The sequence below is a fragment of the Microtus pennsylvanicus genome, chromosome 19, assembly GCF_037038515.1.
Source record: "Microtus pennsylvanicus isolate mMicPen1 chromosome 19, mMicPen1.hap1, whole genome shotgun sequence".
NCBI classification, from domain to species: domain Eukaryota; kingdom Metazoa; phylum Chordata; class Mammalia; order Rodentia; family Cricetidae; genus Microtus; species Microtus pennsylvanicus.
Genome location: NC_134597.1, coordinates 22,984,628 through 22,999,971, shown reverse-complemented (window position 1 = coordinate 22,999,971; position 15,344 = coordinate 22,984,628). Strand labels below are relative to the sequence as shown.

At 51.6% G+C, this 15,344-nt stretch overlaps 2 protein-coding genes and 1 long non-coding RNA gene across 13 annotated transcripts in view; 1 reads left to right on the top strand and 2 right to left on the bottom strand.

The window, feature by feature from the left end:
- Flnc (filamin C) overlaps positions 1-5,112 on the bottom strand; it is a 28,029-nt gene extending 22,917 nt beyond the window's left edge. For 2 of the 3 annotated variants that reach the window (XM_075953790.1, XM_075953789.1), the window contains exon 1: positions 4,466-5,112. In XM_075953790.1, coding sequence (XP_075809905.1) covers positions 4,466-4,820 — 355 coding nt within the window. In that variant the 5' untranslated portion in view covers positions 4,821-5,112. The remainder of the gene's footprint in view (positions 1-4,465) is intronic. The other variant, XM_075953788.1, reaches the window with a different exon arrangement.
- On the top strand, positions 3,964-15,237 carry LOC142838399 (uncharacterized). The gene is made up of 3 exons (XR_012908552.1): positions 3,964-4,225; positions 8,891-9,218; positions 13,972-15,237. It is a non-coding gene; the product is annotated as an uncharacterized LOC142838399 (long non-coding RNA).
- The window catches only part of Ccdc136 (coiled-coil domain containing 136), a 30,820-nt gene continuing 26,163 nt past the window's right edge, over positions 10,688-15,344 (bottom strand). For 5 of the 9 annotated variants that reach the window (XM_075953793.1, XM_075953805.1, XM_075953806.1 and 2 more), the window contains 2 exons: positions 15,231-15,337; positions 10,688-11,017 (listed from right to left, as the gene is read on the bottom strand). In XM_075953793.1, coding sequence (XP_075809908.1) covers positions 15,236-15,337 — 102 coding nt within the window. In that variant the 3' untranslated portion in view covers positions 10,688-11,017; positions 15,231-15,235. The remainder of the gene's footprint in view (positions 11,018-15,230; positions 15,338-15,344) is intronic. The other 4 variants (XM_075953792.1, XM_075953795.1, XM_075953804.1 and 1 more) reach the window with 1 other exon arrangement.

The following is a 15,344-nucleotide window of genomic DNA, read 5'->3' as shown; positions in this document are numbered from 1 at the left end:
TAAGCCACATCCCTAGGCCCCGTGTTTTAACTGATGATTGACACCCAGGCTGCACATATTAGAGAATATAATCTGATAAGCTCTGACAATCAGCCATACTCACAAAACCGTTGGCATAAAATAAAAATAATAAATATAACCATCACTCCTCAAATTTTCCCATACATAACTTTCTGTGATCTTCCCTCTTGCCTGTCATGCCCCCACCTTCTGTCTGCTTCCCAGTTTTATATAAATGGGATCGATTGGGACATTTTTCTCCTTTTTCTTTATGTTCTAGCTTCCTTCACTATAGAACTTGAATTTTATCATGTTCTGTTTGTGTGTATATGTGAGCATATGTATGTGTATATGTGTGTGTATACATGTGAGTGTGTGTATATATGTGTATGTATATGTGTGTGAGTGCATGTTTGTATATGTGTGAGTGTGTATATGTGTGTATACATGTGAGTGCGTGTATATATGTGTGTGAGTATATGTTTGTATATGTGTGAGTGTGTATATGTGGTATACATGTGAGTGTGTATATGTGAGACTATGTATGTGTATATGTGGTATACACGTGAGTGTGTATGTATATGTGTGTGAATGTATGTTTGTATCTGTGTGAGTGTGTATATATGACAGTGTGTGTATATGTGTGTGTATATGTGTATATATGTACACACACACATATATATACGCACAAGTGTGTGTGTGTGTGTGTGTGTATAACAGAAATTGATGTCAGGTGTCTTCTTCAATCATTCCCCATCTCATTTTTTAGATAGAACCTCTGTAGGAACCTGAAGCTTAGCAGTTTAGCCAGACTGGCTGGTCAGGCATGCCCGAGGATTCTTTTCTCTCCGCCTCCCCGTGTTGGGATTCCAGGTGTACAGCTTTTTACACAGGCATTGGGGATCTGAACTCAGGTCCTCAGACTTGCATCCCAAGTACTTTACCAACCTAGCCATCTCCCGGGATTTTGTTTCTATAGTGGAGCTCGAACTTTCAGGGTCTCAGTAAAAGTGGATGACTATTTTGAAAGCTTAAGTTAAAGTTGAGCAGGACCAGATCAAGCCTGCCTCTATTCTGGTCTGGAAGCTGAAAGGGTTTCTGTAACAGGCAGGTCTGGGGGAGAGAAGGGATACAATATATGCTCAGCCAAACCTTGGAAGTTACATTGCCTAACGCTGAGGGTTAATGGTATTTCACAGGAGGTAGGGGAAATATCACACTCGTGGCCTCAACTCTCAGGGAATACTTTGGACCCCAACTGGTAGGCTATAGATTTTGGAATTCATCTTGTCTGAAATCAGCTTCCCTGAGCCCTGCTTGTAGGATGCAAGCAGGGACAGAAGACTCAGTTTTGTTTACTGAGGTTCCAGAGAGACAAGAGGGAGAGACAGGAGGCTCCCCTTACACATCATTTCCTGTTCTCCTTTCCTCAGATTTTGGGGAGCTTGCTAGGGGACAAGGGCCTGGGGAGCCTCCGTCACCCTCCTTTCCTCTCCCACCTGCCCCCCAGGGCAGAGGAATCTATTGGCCCCACCACCACCCTCAGGCCCCTAAGTCCCTGATTCATTCTTCCTTCCCCAGCAGCTCCGCAGCCCGCCCCTTTCCCCTGGCTTCGCTGCAGCACAATGGTTTGGCAGCTCTCAGATTCCATGACACATGGCCTCCCGGTGCTCTCCAACACTCTCTCTCAAACACGGGCTCACAACACTTTCACACAGACGGGACACCCGGGTACCCCCAGCCGCTCTCACAGCTGCCCAAGCCCAAGTCAGGCTCCCAGACCCAGAAGGCTTATTTGCAAACTGGAGCCAGACCCCTGAGAGGGAGACCTAGAAGCCGCAGTGTTGCGAGGGGGTGGAGCCGGAGGGGGGTCATTCATGTTTGCTGGAAAGAGCGGTTTCTCCCTAGCAACTGGCCCTGGGCCAGACAGCAAGTGGTCCCCAGCTTGGGGCAGGAGGGGGCGGGGTAGCAGGCCCAGAGTTCCACCCTGGGAGCTATGACCTTCCTCTCCTTCCACCCTCTCAGGAGGCCAGGCAGGGGAGAGGGTGGTGGAGCAGTTCAAGCCAGGTTCCTTCCTGCAGAGCATCCCACCACCAAGTCGCTGCCTGTCTGGGGGGGGGGGGGATAACCCCAAGGGGTGGGAGGGGCCAGACAGCTAGCTTGTGACCCCCATCCCTTGCCTAGAATAGAGGGGAGGAGACAGGGCTGGCCAAGGGAGGGGCTGGGACAGCTGCTGTCCCTTCCAGCCCCTCCCTCAGCTATTGGCTCTCAGAGAAGGAATAGCAACTGGAGAACAGCTGCGGGACAGAGCTGCCTCATAGGCCTCTTTGTTTAGAGGGACTGAGAGGGTGGTGGGGGTTGCACCCCGTGCCGGGGGTAAGAGGGGCAACTAGCTCTTCAAACCCAGCCAGGCCTAGAACTCTTCTTCCAGGTGAACTTAGCTGTCAGCAATCTTTCCAGGCCCCAACTTCCCTTCTAGTGAGAACTCCACCCTCAGGTGCCCGGATGTTCATTCTGTCTTGAGATAGTATCTGGCGGGAGACCCCTTCCCAGTCTAGATAGAATGGGGAGCCAGAAAAAGTAGGGTGAGCCCCTCCCCCTTGCGGTATTCCCTTTCCATCTCCTAGGGATCGCTGTCTGGTGTTTGTACCCCTTCCCTCCAGCCTCAGCCCCAACTCCAGCTCAGCCGCTGAATTGCTGACAGCTTATCTCATCGGCACAGAGTGAGCCACTTGGCCCAAACAGGGCACAATTCCCCTTCCTCTCAGCGGGAACCCTGGAGTTTCCCTCCCGCCCCCAAACTAGCGCTCGTTTCTTCCCCCTCTACTCTGGGCTGGCCCCTCCGCTGCAGAGCCAAGGGGGCTGGAACCAGGCACCGCCGTGGTGAGGGGGAGGGGAGAGGTGCGCAGGGGAAGGATGAGGCCTGGAGAGGGGCCCACCGCCCCCGCAGCCAGCAGGGAAGGGAGGCTGAGCCATTTCCTATAATGTCTTACAGAGGCTGCAGACTTTCCCCTGAGACCCCACCTGGGACAATCAGTACAGTCTCTCAAGTCCCGATGTGATGGGTGTGGGGGGGGGGGGGCAGCCCTACGACTGGCTTGTCTTGAGCCCACCCCGCCACCTTCACACTCATCCAACACTCTCCTAATTCTTAGCTCCCCCCACACACACCAGGGCCCCCTCCCCCACCCCTTGTCCTCAGGCTTGTCCTTCTGGAAAGCTCAGAGACATCTGCTGTGTCACGGAGACAGGGCTATTTCCAGGCCAGAGCAGGAGGGTGGGGTGTGTGGGGGGTAGTGCTGGGGCTAGAAGAGGTAAGGCCCCGGCAGAAGCCTGGACAGGGCAAAGGGCCCCACACTGATCTCAGCTGCTAATTCAGGAGGCCTGGAGGTGGCCCTAAGGCCCACTAGCGAGTGGACAGACATCTAGTTAAGTAGTGACGTCTCTGGGAGTATCTTGTAGTGGCGGACAGCACCTGGCACCATATACAGTTCCCCTTCTAGGGCCTAGGGTGCATCCTCTCAGAGGGTCCTTCCAGTATATCCCAGTAGGGCTCTAAGAGTTCACCCAAGGTGCAAACTGGACACCTTAGTCCTGGCGGGGCAGGGCTGTGAGGGGATGGGGCAGCCTTTTATACCACCCAAAGCCCATCACCCTGGGCTTCGGGACTCGCAGGACTAGCGTGTCTCCCCACCCCCACTCGAACTGACACACCTTCCAAATCTGGTTACACTCAATGACTTCCTCTCTTCCGTTCCCCTCCCTCTAGGGCAGCTTGACCCTTAGCTGCAGCCAATCCCAGGCCAGGGGGTGGGTTGGAACAGGGCATGGACCGTCAGGAGTCCCCCCTCCTAGGCGACTGAAGAGACCAGGGCTATCAGGAGTTAAAGCTCCCGGCCCGTCGCTCAACGCCTTTTTAGGTTTCTGAGGCTGGGCTCCGTTTGCCCTAGCCCGGCCAGATCCCAGATGGGGAGCACATGCCTGCTAACTGCCTCACTGGAGCTTCGGGCCACTAGTCTCCCGGCCTCAGGGCACTGAGGACCCAGAGGCGGTTGGGAACTGTCCTAAGTCTGCTTTGCCTAGCAGCGAAGGGAACAGGAAGCCATTTGCTTTCACGGGGGTGGGGGGGAGACGCCCCCAGGAATTCACAATGGGCACCAGTCCTGTCCTCTCAAGCATGCGCAAGGGTTGCCCGATGGAAGGAAAAGAAGGGGACACTAAGCAGGTTGGTAGGAATGCGCCTAGGGAGGCTGAAACTGAGAGGTTCGGTTAACTTCGGAAAGGTTGGACTTCCCAGGGGTGCCAACTGTCGCTAGAGGGGTGTCAGGGCTGCAGCCTGCGCTAGTGAGGGAGAAACCCAGCCAGGGTCCTCTCTCTGGAATCGCTCTCTTCCGGCTCCAGGGACCCACACCTGTGTCCCCTGTCCCAACCCCCGCTGTGACCGTGCCCTGTTGCCCGCACTGACCGATGGACACGAGCTTGATATGTTCGCGCTCCAGGAACTCCAGGGCCACAGACACATTTTCCAGCTTCATCTGGCGGAAGTTGGGGCGCGGGTGGAACTTGCGGTACATGCGTTTCTGGCTGAGCACTTCGAGCAGCGCGATGAGGCGCAGCCCGTCGCTGAGGTCGCGCTGCAGGTCGTTCAGGCGCTTGCCCACACACTTCAGGTGCTCGTTGCACCACCGCGTGAAGGTGTTTTGCTGGATCTTCTTCCATGGCGCGTCCTCCGCTAGGTCCTTCTCGGTCGACGGCATCTCGTCCGCCTCGTCGGCCAGGCCGAGACCGGAGGCGTCCGAGTAGTTGCTGTTGTTCATCATGCTGGCACTGTAGGGGGCCGGGGACTCGGGACTGCGGGTGCTGTCGGGGCGCTGTCGGAGCGGGACACTGCGCTCTCGGAAACTTCTCTTGCGCTCTGGCTGGCGGGGCTCACGGGCCTCCTGGGCTGAGCTGCTGGGCTGTCCGGCTGGGGCTCTATCTCCCTCCGGGGCGGAGCGGTGCTCTGGAAATGCAGGCCAGGCCCGGGCAGGGGGTTTAAGAAGCCCCCGGGCTGCCGACCTCCCCCCGCAGCGCCCGCGGCCCCGGGGTCCACGTCAGAGCGCCGGCCTCCCAGGAATGCCGCCCGGCCCGCGGGTGGGGGCCGCGCTGAGCCCCACGGCCCCGCCTCCGCCCGCCCCTCCTCCACGCAGCCCGCAGGAGCGGGATGGGGTGGGGGCTCTTGCCCCGCGCTTCCCCATGCACACTCTGCACCCCAAATTTAGTCTCAGTCATTTAGGGGTGAAGTACACTCTTTCCACACCCAGACTGAATTAAAGAAATGAATGGGGAAACTGAGGCAGTGGTTAGGGCTTAACACACTCATCTGGTGTTGACAGAATTTTCTAGAGTTGGTGACAAGGCTGTTGACACAGCCTAGGAGTCCTGGCTTCTAGCCTGGTGTATTGTCCACCTGTGAACTCAGAAAGGAAGTAAGTGTGTGTGTGTGTGTGTGTGTGTGTGTGTGTAGACAACCCCAGAGGAAGCAGGGACACTGACCAGGACAACTTGGCGGGAGGAGACTGAGTTCAAAGGGATTCCCTTATTTTGCTACTTTGCAAACAGAAACCCCTTGTTTGGAGCACAAACCCAGGGCCCTGGGAGAAAGACCAAGGCTCCTGATCCTGACTCAGGGCCCCCGTCACTGGTCCATTTAGACTTATTGGCTCAGAATGAAGCTGAGCTCAGGAAAAAGGTACCCAGTGAGTCACTTCGTGTGCCACCCCACCACCCCAGTCTGACTCAACCAAGTTGGTGAGGGGAGGGAAAGACTGCCCAGGTCGTCGTACCAGGGAGCCCCCTGGGCAGTATGCCCACACAGGCCATCGGGCAGGTCCTCCCAGGAAAAGCAGGAGTGTGCCAAATCGCAGGAAGAGCCCTGGCAGAGGAACCAAGGGAAATGTGACAGGGGCAAGTGGGCAGCGCCAGGGGCAAGTGGGCATGAAGGGAGCCTAGGCAGGATTGGGCTGAGCATATATAGAGGCATGGAGGATGTTGACAACAGAGAAACTGAAGGCAGGCACAGCAGCCTGTCACAGACAAGGGAAAGAGCTACAAAATGCATCTATATATGAAGGAGCGGTCAGAAGTCCTGACCTCTTCCAGGGTGTGTGTCCTTAGCTTTCCCATCCTTCAAATCGAAGTAAGTTTAGCATTGAAGGCAGACAGTCCCTAACTCAGTCCATGTGGTAGCTGAGGCTTGGGATGGTTCTTTGACCTGATAGGTAAATCATTTTTACCTTGCTCCTCTCCTCCCAGTCATAGTGAAAAGGAAGAGGATAGTGAACATCTTTGGGACTGTTTCCTCAAGGGCAGAGTGAAAACCATGCCCATTATGGACTTAAAAAGCAGTGTAGGGGCTTAGAGGGAGGTGGTGCTTATGATGACATTTCCATCAATCATTTCTTTTTCTTCTCATCTAATGACAAGGCCTGGTCCTTAGGCAGGGAGCAAGGAGGAGTAGAAAAGGGGCCAGAAACAGGAAAGGAACCTGCAGTGCATGGTGAGTGTGGCAGGGGTGCCTCTGGGGCCCTGAGAATGACAGGAGAGGTATAAATAGCTTGGGCCCTTGCAGCTCATGTTCTGTTGGCTGCCTGTGACGAGGTGCTCAGGAATTCCACTCTCCTGTTGGCAACCCCCTCCTTGTCTCCCAAACTGTCATTCTCCCCAAACTACCTCCATCCCACAGTCCAAACCCCAGCAGGCATCAGCACGGTCTGTTTGAAAGACTGAGCTCTCCCATGGAGCGATGCCTAGCTCTGGAGGCTAGCATCTGGGTCTCACAAGGAAATATCTCTCTCTCTCTCTCTCTCTCTCTCTCTCTCTCTCTCTCTCTCTCTCTCTCTGTGTGTGTGTGTGTGTGTGTGTGTGTGTGTGTGTGTGTGTGTGTGTGTAAAGGCAGACTTCAGACAGCCAACCCAAGGACCCAGGAGCACCAGGCTCCGTAGTGTTGTCTTTGCTGAAGAAACCAAAATATAGAGCTGAAAAAAAATTGAGTACTCTCTGAGCTACTGGAGCGGGAGAAAGGAGGTCAGCTGGAGTACCTAGAACTGACCCCTTACAGTTCCTCATGGCTCTCAGTCTCATGTGTGGGGGAGTGTTGTGGGGGTTGCTAGTCAGGCCAGGGACTCTGTTGGGGTGGGACAGTTCAGAGGGAGGCAAGACCTCCAAAGGATAGGATGGTTTCCCTTGCATGTATTATCTCACTGGGGGGAGGGGGATCCGCGTGCAGGCCCCACACGGGGGCAGCGCACACAGCGCCAATGGACGGTTCCCATCACCCTCCTGCCTGAAACCTGAGCCTCTTGCTCTCCAGGATAAATCGGGGCCTGACTCAGGCTCGGTAGCCTGTCACAGTCAGCCTACCCAGGAGGAGCAGGCTGGTGACTCAGCCCTCAATATAGCCCATGAGCCCAGATCCCCAGCCTCAGCCATGCAGGCAGAACAAACCGTGCGCAATGCTGTTCTGGGGCCTGCCAAGGGGGGCCCCCACCCTGAGAAGAGCTAGTATGTTCTTCCCACAAGCCAGGCAGAGGTCCCAAGAGGGGCTTTACAGGTGGTTTCATCAGCTGAGTGTGTTTGAGAAGTGCTGGCTCGGGACACGGGCTGTTTATAGCCCCCTGACTATCTTTTGACCTATCTCAGTGCCTGGCTCATCACCTGGGCCTGCCTCTCCCATCAGGGGACACCGCTGACCGGTCACCGACAGTGGTCATTTATAACTTGGGTCGAAGCCCCTGCAGTGAGTCAAGTGTGCCACGTTTGAAGATTTTGCGTTTTGGAACCAGGGACGTTCCCGCGGTCACCTGTGATGACGCTAGGCCTCCAGTGTAGGGACTCTGACAGTCAGTGATACTATGGCCTTGTCTGGATGTCGGGCAGGATGGTAGAGAGAAACAGGGCCGAACTCCAGTCTCTCCACTTCTAGCTCTGCAGGTTACATAACTTCAGTGGGTTATATAACTCCTTTGAGCCTCTACTTCCCCCTCTGTAAAATGGGATTAATGGTATCCTCAAAGAATGTAAATCCTCAAGAAGCAAAACAACAAAACAAAACACAGGATGATGATGAGTATGGTACCTGGTACTTACTAGGGGACTGAAAGATCTCTTCCACTGCTAAGACACTGGATTCCTCTGAGGAGGGGAGCCCTTCCTTACAGCCGTGTGTCCTCACCTTTCCTCTCCATCCCAATACTTAGCCTGCCGGAACCAATGGTGCTCTTTAGACCTACCCTGACCCACAGCAGCTGTCCCCTGCACTAGCCTGCAGGGGGCCTGGCCTGCAGGGGGCCTGGCCTGCAGGCAGTGGGTAGAAAGCAGGCAGCTACGCTGTGGAGGGCAGTAGCTAGGGTTCCTCCGTCTAACTGTACCCAGACTGCGGTGCCTGCCTGATTGTGGTATTGAAGACACACTTTCTCTAGACTTAATAATCAGCTTCTCTCTGTCTTTTTAAGCTAAGTCCGGTGAATGTTTCACATTTAACAAAAAGCTGTTTTGTGTGCGCTGGGAACTCAGGGTCAACAAGACCTGAAGACTTAAGTCCAAGCCAAATGAAGAGAGGAAAGGGGTGTGTGTGTGTGTGTGTGTGTGTGTGTGTGTAAGTGCCTATGGAAGCTGAAAGAATTGGGTCCCCTGGATTAAAGTTACAGGCAGTTGTAAATTGCCCAGTGTGGGTGCTGGAAACCAAACTCTGGTCCTGTGAAAGATAAGGAAGTACTCTTAATTGCTGAGCCATCTCTCCAGCCCTAGGGCAAGGGTCTAAAATGGGGAAAGGGTCAGGTACCCTAAAGGGAACAATTGTTTGTGGGCAAAGGTGGGTCATATTCTGTCACTATCTAGGCTTTTGGTTCAGGTCTCTTGGCTGGATGGTCTGCCTCCCAGAATCTTCTAACTCCAAATGTTGCTGGTGGTCGTGCGTGTCTCTGAGCTTCCATCTACTGTTGCGGATATGTGGCCCACATATAGAATAAAATAAAGACAAGCCACAAAGAAGACTCTCAAAGGAGTGGAGCTTCCAAGAAGACAGACAAGCTGAGCTACCTGGAAGAGGTGTGGACCACTGAGACACCTGGGAAGACTCCAAGCCCGCAGGCTGTGCTGTGCTGCTGCAGATTCCCTGCGTTGTGAGCTGTCACCTGTGCTGGTGTAGGCTCTGGTGATGCAGAGTCACTTCTGCTCCTGTAAGTAACCCTTCACCCATACTCCTGGGAGTGACTCCAGTTAAACTCGTTGGTTCACCAAATTTGACTTTGGTGGCATCTGTATTCAGGTCTGCCAGGCGGTCCCTATTGGTTGTGGGCAGATGTGTGTGTTGCGACTCCCCAAAGAAAGTTTGATACCCAACAGAGGCAGAAAGAGGGGTTTCGAGGTCATAAAAGCCATTCTGCTCACGTGGTTTAAGGAAACAGCTGGGGGTCTTGCATGTGGAACAACCAATCTTAAATGGAGGACTTCACAGGAGTGAAACTAAGTAGAGGGCTGCACAGATTGTCGCAGCTATGCTGCGCTCTCCTGTCAGATGCATTCTCAATGCTGCCCCAGCATTAAGCTCCCGGGAGGCTGATCTTGAAAGACTACATCACGTAGGAATGCCTACTCTCTGGTTCGCCAATGAGATGCCACTGAGACACAGCTGCTGGGAGGAGGAAAGGGTACAAAACTTCCCTCATCATCATAGGTCTGGTACAGCACTCCTGTCAGGGTCCCTTCTCAGGGCTCCAGCTGAGTATCATTCGTGCGTCAGCTGAGTAAAGAATGCACGCCACGGTGCACGTCTGGAAGTCAGAGGACAACTTTCAGCAATTGGTTTTCATTCCAGTGTGGGTTCAGAGAATTGACCTCAGGATATCAGACTTGCTTGGGATCTTGGCTGGCTTCAGCTGTCAACTTGACATAGCCTAAAGTTATCTGAGTGAGTCTCAACTGAGGGAGGATTTCTAGGATGTATGTCGGGGACTGTCTTGACTGATGATTGATGTGTGAGGGTCCATCCCATTTTGGGTGGCACAATGCTTGGGTAGTTGGTCCTGGGCTGCATAAGAACGCTAGCAAAGTGAGCCAGGGAACAAGTCGGCAAATGTTCTTCTGTGGGTTCTGATTTGAGTTCATGCCCTGTGATCTGAAGGCTAAATCCCTTCTTCCTACTCCAGCCTAGGGTGGTAACAACTTTTCACTGTTGTTAGGACCTGAGTTCCTTGGTTCTCCCGTCTTCCAGACATAATTGCTTCATGAAATTCTCTTAAGTCCAAGCGTCCGAGTGTCTTGTTTGCTGCCTTGTTAGGCTCTTGACTAATTAAACTATCTCCAAAATTGAGTCCCTTAAGTCAGAAGGCTAAACCACAAAGGCTCCCATGAAGATCTTAGGGCACAGAAACGAAGAAGTCTTTTGTTTGTTCATTGTCCCCGTCCCATACACAAGGGTACCCAGTTCACTCCAGTTCTCTGTGTTTTTAAGAGTTCCTTGAGATAGGGTCAAATAGGTACAACTCAATCTCTCTGTGATTCAGCTGGTAGCAGAGAGAGCCAACCTCATTTCTGAAAAATTGTATTTAAAAGGCAGACTCTTAGGTGGGAATACTTGGCTGAAAGGTAATTGCTCTCTTCAGTGCTATGTGAAACATTTAATGAAAAAAAAAAGCCACACAATGTCTCATGTAATTAGGTTGACATTTAATTACAAGGAACCCAGGTTCTTACACAAGGCAGGAGGTTGGGAGCCAGCAACTCCCATAAGCCTTTCCAGTCTGAGTGGCTGAGGCAAAGGAGATGGGACACGTGGGTGGGTGGGGGCTCTGGCACAGTGTGTTCTGCCCGAAGGTGAGGGTGGTAGCCGCTGGGAGTCTGCCCTCTGGTCTGGCCCAGGTCTCCATCACTTCATGTAGCAGTATTCTGTACTTTGCGGTCGCATGTTGGGTAACACATACAGAGCCACTGCTGCGATAGCCAAGAATACCACAGGCTTCCACATCCCAAACATGTTCTGTGGGGACCAAAGAGAAAGAGTGAGCTCCCAGCCTCCTGAACCTGTCCTTAAGCCAGAGGGCACACCTCAGGGACATTATAGCTCAGCCTCTCTCACTTCCTGGGTAACCATGGAGACTGTGACACCACTAGGTTTGTAGTGATACTGTTTGTACCACTTAGGTCACTCCCGAATTTGTGCTTGATCTGTCCCCGTGGGATGAGAATCCGTGTGCATGTGGGAGAAGTGGGGTAGTCCCGCCTGTGGAGAAGGCAGGCACATTTCATGAGATCTGAGTTAAGAGGAAGAGGGGCGGGGACATGGAGGTGACCAAAATGCACTGTAGAATGAAGTAAGTAGGGAATTCACTGGCAGCAGAGATTTTATGTCAGATGGTGTTATTCCTAGGAAATTCAGGGAACCTGCTGCTGGTCCTGGGAGGCAAGTGTCAAGAGCCAGCCCAGTCGTCACCCCAGCTCTCCACATCCAGTCACTAGGCAGCATGCAGTCAGAGGGTGCTAAGGCCTCTAAACACTCCAACTGCTGTAAACCCTGAGGATTCATGGGTAGCAAATGGCACCATAAGAAAATGTTCAGGAAACAGGAGTCTTCTTGGACATGAAAATAGGAGAAAATGTTCCTATCTTTACTTCTCTTTTTACTGTTTCGCTTAAGGGATAGAATTTGGATTTTGGATCAGAAGTTATGGCATAAGGGGAAAGAAAGATAGCTTGAAGAAAAAATGGAGTACAGCCCATTAAAGACAACAACATATTTGTTTAGAGAATAACTGATCTAAAGAAAAATTTAAGCTAATTACAAAGAGCAAAGATAATCTCTCAAATTTGTAGGAATAGTTACTAAGAACAGAATATGTGAAATAAAAAACTTAATGTTGGAAGTCGATGCATAGAAAAATCCATAAAAGAAACTTGGAGCAGAACCAGGAGGATATACAAATGCTATTGCCTGGTCTGTCAGGCCCTCTCAAGACAACTGGACGATCTAGAAAAATGTTTACTCCAGCTGTGGTAGCACACACAATCCCAGCGCTTAGCTGCACGGCCAGTTTGAGACTAGTTTGGGCCACATGAGATGCTGTCCGCCAGATGCCACCCCTAGCTGAGCTAGATAGCTGACGGCTGTGGGGGAGAGTTAGCCACTTTTGCTGCTGTTGGAGATGATGCAGCCACTGTTAAGGGATCTAGTGGGTGGCCTGATATTCGTGTGCATACAGACAACGCTGGGTTGAGCTGGGAGTCCCAAAGAGCTCCTGGGCCTTCTAGAAATCACAGGCCTCTGGGAGTGTCACCAAACTGACAGATTGACGAAATCATATTTGGATTTAAGCAAAGTGTCGGACAAGATCTCCTTGAAGTCCTTGCGGACAACAGGCAGGCAGACAAATAGGGTAACAGTGCACTGTGTTGCATGGTCAATTCTTAAGGGACCAAACTGCTGAATAAAGAGAGCTTGGCCAGACAAGTTCCTAAGCCTGGGTCCATCCATGCAGTGTGGCTGAACACAAAGGCAGTGGTTTTGACACCCCTGAGGATGAAGCTAGGAGGAAAGGGGACTGTTGTGAGGACACGGGGTCAAGGTAAACAAACAAACCGACAAAAATTCCTAGGTTACAGTAATGAACTGTGGCTAATAGAGAAGAATGGAAAGTTTGGCCTCTGAACTCTAAACAATCAGTGTTAACACAGAATGCAGAGAGGATACTTAGTGTGCACAGTATACAACAGAGCTTTAGAAACAAGACAAATAAATTAATATCAGTTACCAGGAGAGCTAGTGAGGGTGAAGGTTGCCTAAGCAGAACAGGACACCAGTACAATCTGTGGTATACCTGGGGCCAGCCAGCGAGAGGTGCTCAGAGTGAGAAGAGATGAGGGTAAGGGCTGGGGGTGTAGCTCAGTTGGCAGAACACTTGCCTAGCATGTATGAAGCCCTGGACTTGGTCCCCAGCACCCCTAAAACTCAGTGTGGTGGTGCACACATATAATCCCAGTAATCCAGAGGGGGTGGCAGGAGGATCCGAGTTTAAGGTCATTCTCCCCTACAAATAATTTGAGGCCAGTATGGGCTACAAGAGACCCTGTTGAAAAAAAAAATCACAAAGCAGAATGGGGTGGGAGAGTAAGGGAGGGAGCAATGAGAGGGCTGAGAAACAGAAAGAGGATTTGGTTTTGTGTTTTTGTGAGACAGGGTCCTTACTATGTAGCCCAGGCTGGTCCAAAGTCCTATCTTCCTGCCTCTCTAACTGAGGGGATAGGATTGCAGGTATATATTAATATCAATTCCTTACATTCATATCCACAATTCCTGGTTGGATTCGCCTGTCTACACTAGTTTTATCATCTGTAAAATGACACAGTAAGCACTTCCTCAGAGGACTGCTGTAGGGATTAAGTTAGTCCATATATGCACTGTGACTAGAGACGAGCCTGGCACGCAGCACACAGTACATAAGTGCATGCTCTTTTTGTTATTCCTATGATCTTAAAAACTGAATTTGATCTATTTTGTAACTTTTAAAAATATTATTTTTTGGGGGCAGATTGCGCACATGGAGGTCAGAGGACAACTTGTAGAAGCAGGTTCTCTTTTTCCACCGAGGGGAAGAACTTAGGCAAGCACTCCTGCCTCGGAGCCATCTCTCTGACAGGCAACACGGCGCTTTACTATGGGAAGGGCGGGGCAGAATCATTCTTTATTCAATTTGAAGAAATGGAAATCTAAACCATGGAACCCTGGAACAAAGCTAACGGGAGGAAGCAGACCCAGTCGAGCTCCTGTCACTTGTCGCTGAGATCTGGGCAGAAGCTGTACACTGGGGATTTGGCCAGAGCTCAGGGCACAAATGGCTCCCAAGAGAACCCTTAACCACAGTGCCTTCCCTGCACTCTGATGGCGCATGGTGGAGCCTGGCAAAAGGCTGTGGCTGAATCCCTTGTCTCATTCCACAGGGACTTCAGAGACTTCTGGAAGTATGCGTGGAAGAACAGGTGTAAGGAGAGGTCCCCGTCACACGAAAGGAGCTAAAGGCTGTCATGGGAAGTAACTGAACAGCCTAAGAGAAAGACTGGAGGCAGTGGACTGCGAGAAGATTAAAGAGGGAGGAAAAGAAACCAGGAGGGGAGGCAAGTTGGTTCAATAGGTAAAGTCCCAGAGTTCCATCACTGGTTCAGACAGGGCAGAAGAAAAACCAAAAGACTCCGAAAGTTGTTGTCTGACCTTCACACAGAAGCTCACCAAATAAATGTTATACATATATATGGAAATGGTGAGGGTTGTCACCCACGAAAGCTGTCACTCTGGAACTTTGCATTAAGCCAGCTGTATTTATTTAAAGAGGAAGAGGAGAGAGAGAAGTAGCAGAGTCTGACAAGGAAGTCAGAATAGAACTTACAGGTTCCAGGAGCAGGTGGAACCACAGGTTCCTACCTTAGACCATCAAACAATCTTCATCCTAAACTGGAAATTCTGTCTACAGACCAGATGACATGAGCTAGGCCAATGGAGAGGTGCCCAGACCACATCAGTCTTGATTCCTGAGAACATCTGCATTTCTACTCATTAGGAACTTTCCACCAACATCACATCCTCTCCAGAAGCCTGGCTTGAGAAGCCACTTATAATGGAATCTGATCCACCAAAAGAATGAACACAACTGTACATAATTTCCTGGGATTTTGTTGTCGTTTTTCTGGTAAGCAGAAATTCTAAGCTAGAGACCTTTTAAGGTGGGAATACATACTATGGCAGGGATTCAGTTCTACTTCTACCACGGTGGAAGGACCAGCTGAGGGTGCTGTCATCCAAGTGTTCCTGAGAGGATCAGAAGGATCACAGCTCTTTGGACCCCCTCTTACCTGTAAGCACAGGGAGTAATTTCTTCTGGGTGGGAACATTGGCAAAAGCTTGTCTCTGGGGTTTAAACAAAGACAAAGCTCAGGCCTGCCTTGCAGGCAAACATCAGCTCATCAGAAGTAGCTTGGTAGCTTTTTTTCTATAGCAACAGAGATGTGCCGAGGACAGAAACTCAGACTGTGCCTCTGGTAAGCACCCCAACCACCTGAGCATTACATACATCATGACATGCTCAAGAAGGCTTGTATGTTTTGCACCAAAGTCAGAAAAAGCCAGGGCTACACCTCAGACCTGAGCATCGCCTATTGTGTCATGGGAGTAAGAAGCTGAGGGGAAGAGGAAGCCATACCAGTACCTGGGTTAGGACGCTGTCTCAGCCCACCAGCACCAGAGCAGAGCTGATATGACCACCAGGCCTACAAGAGGCAAGGAGAATATGGGGGGATCCGGGGCAGGGGATGGCTGCAAC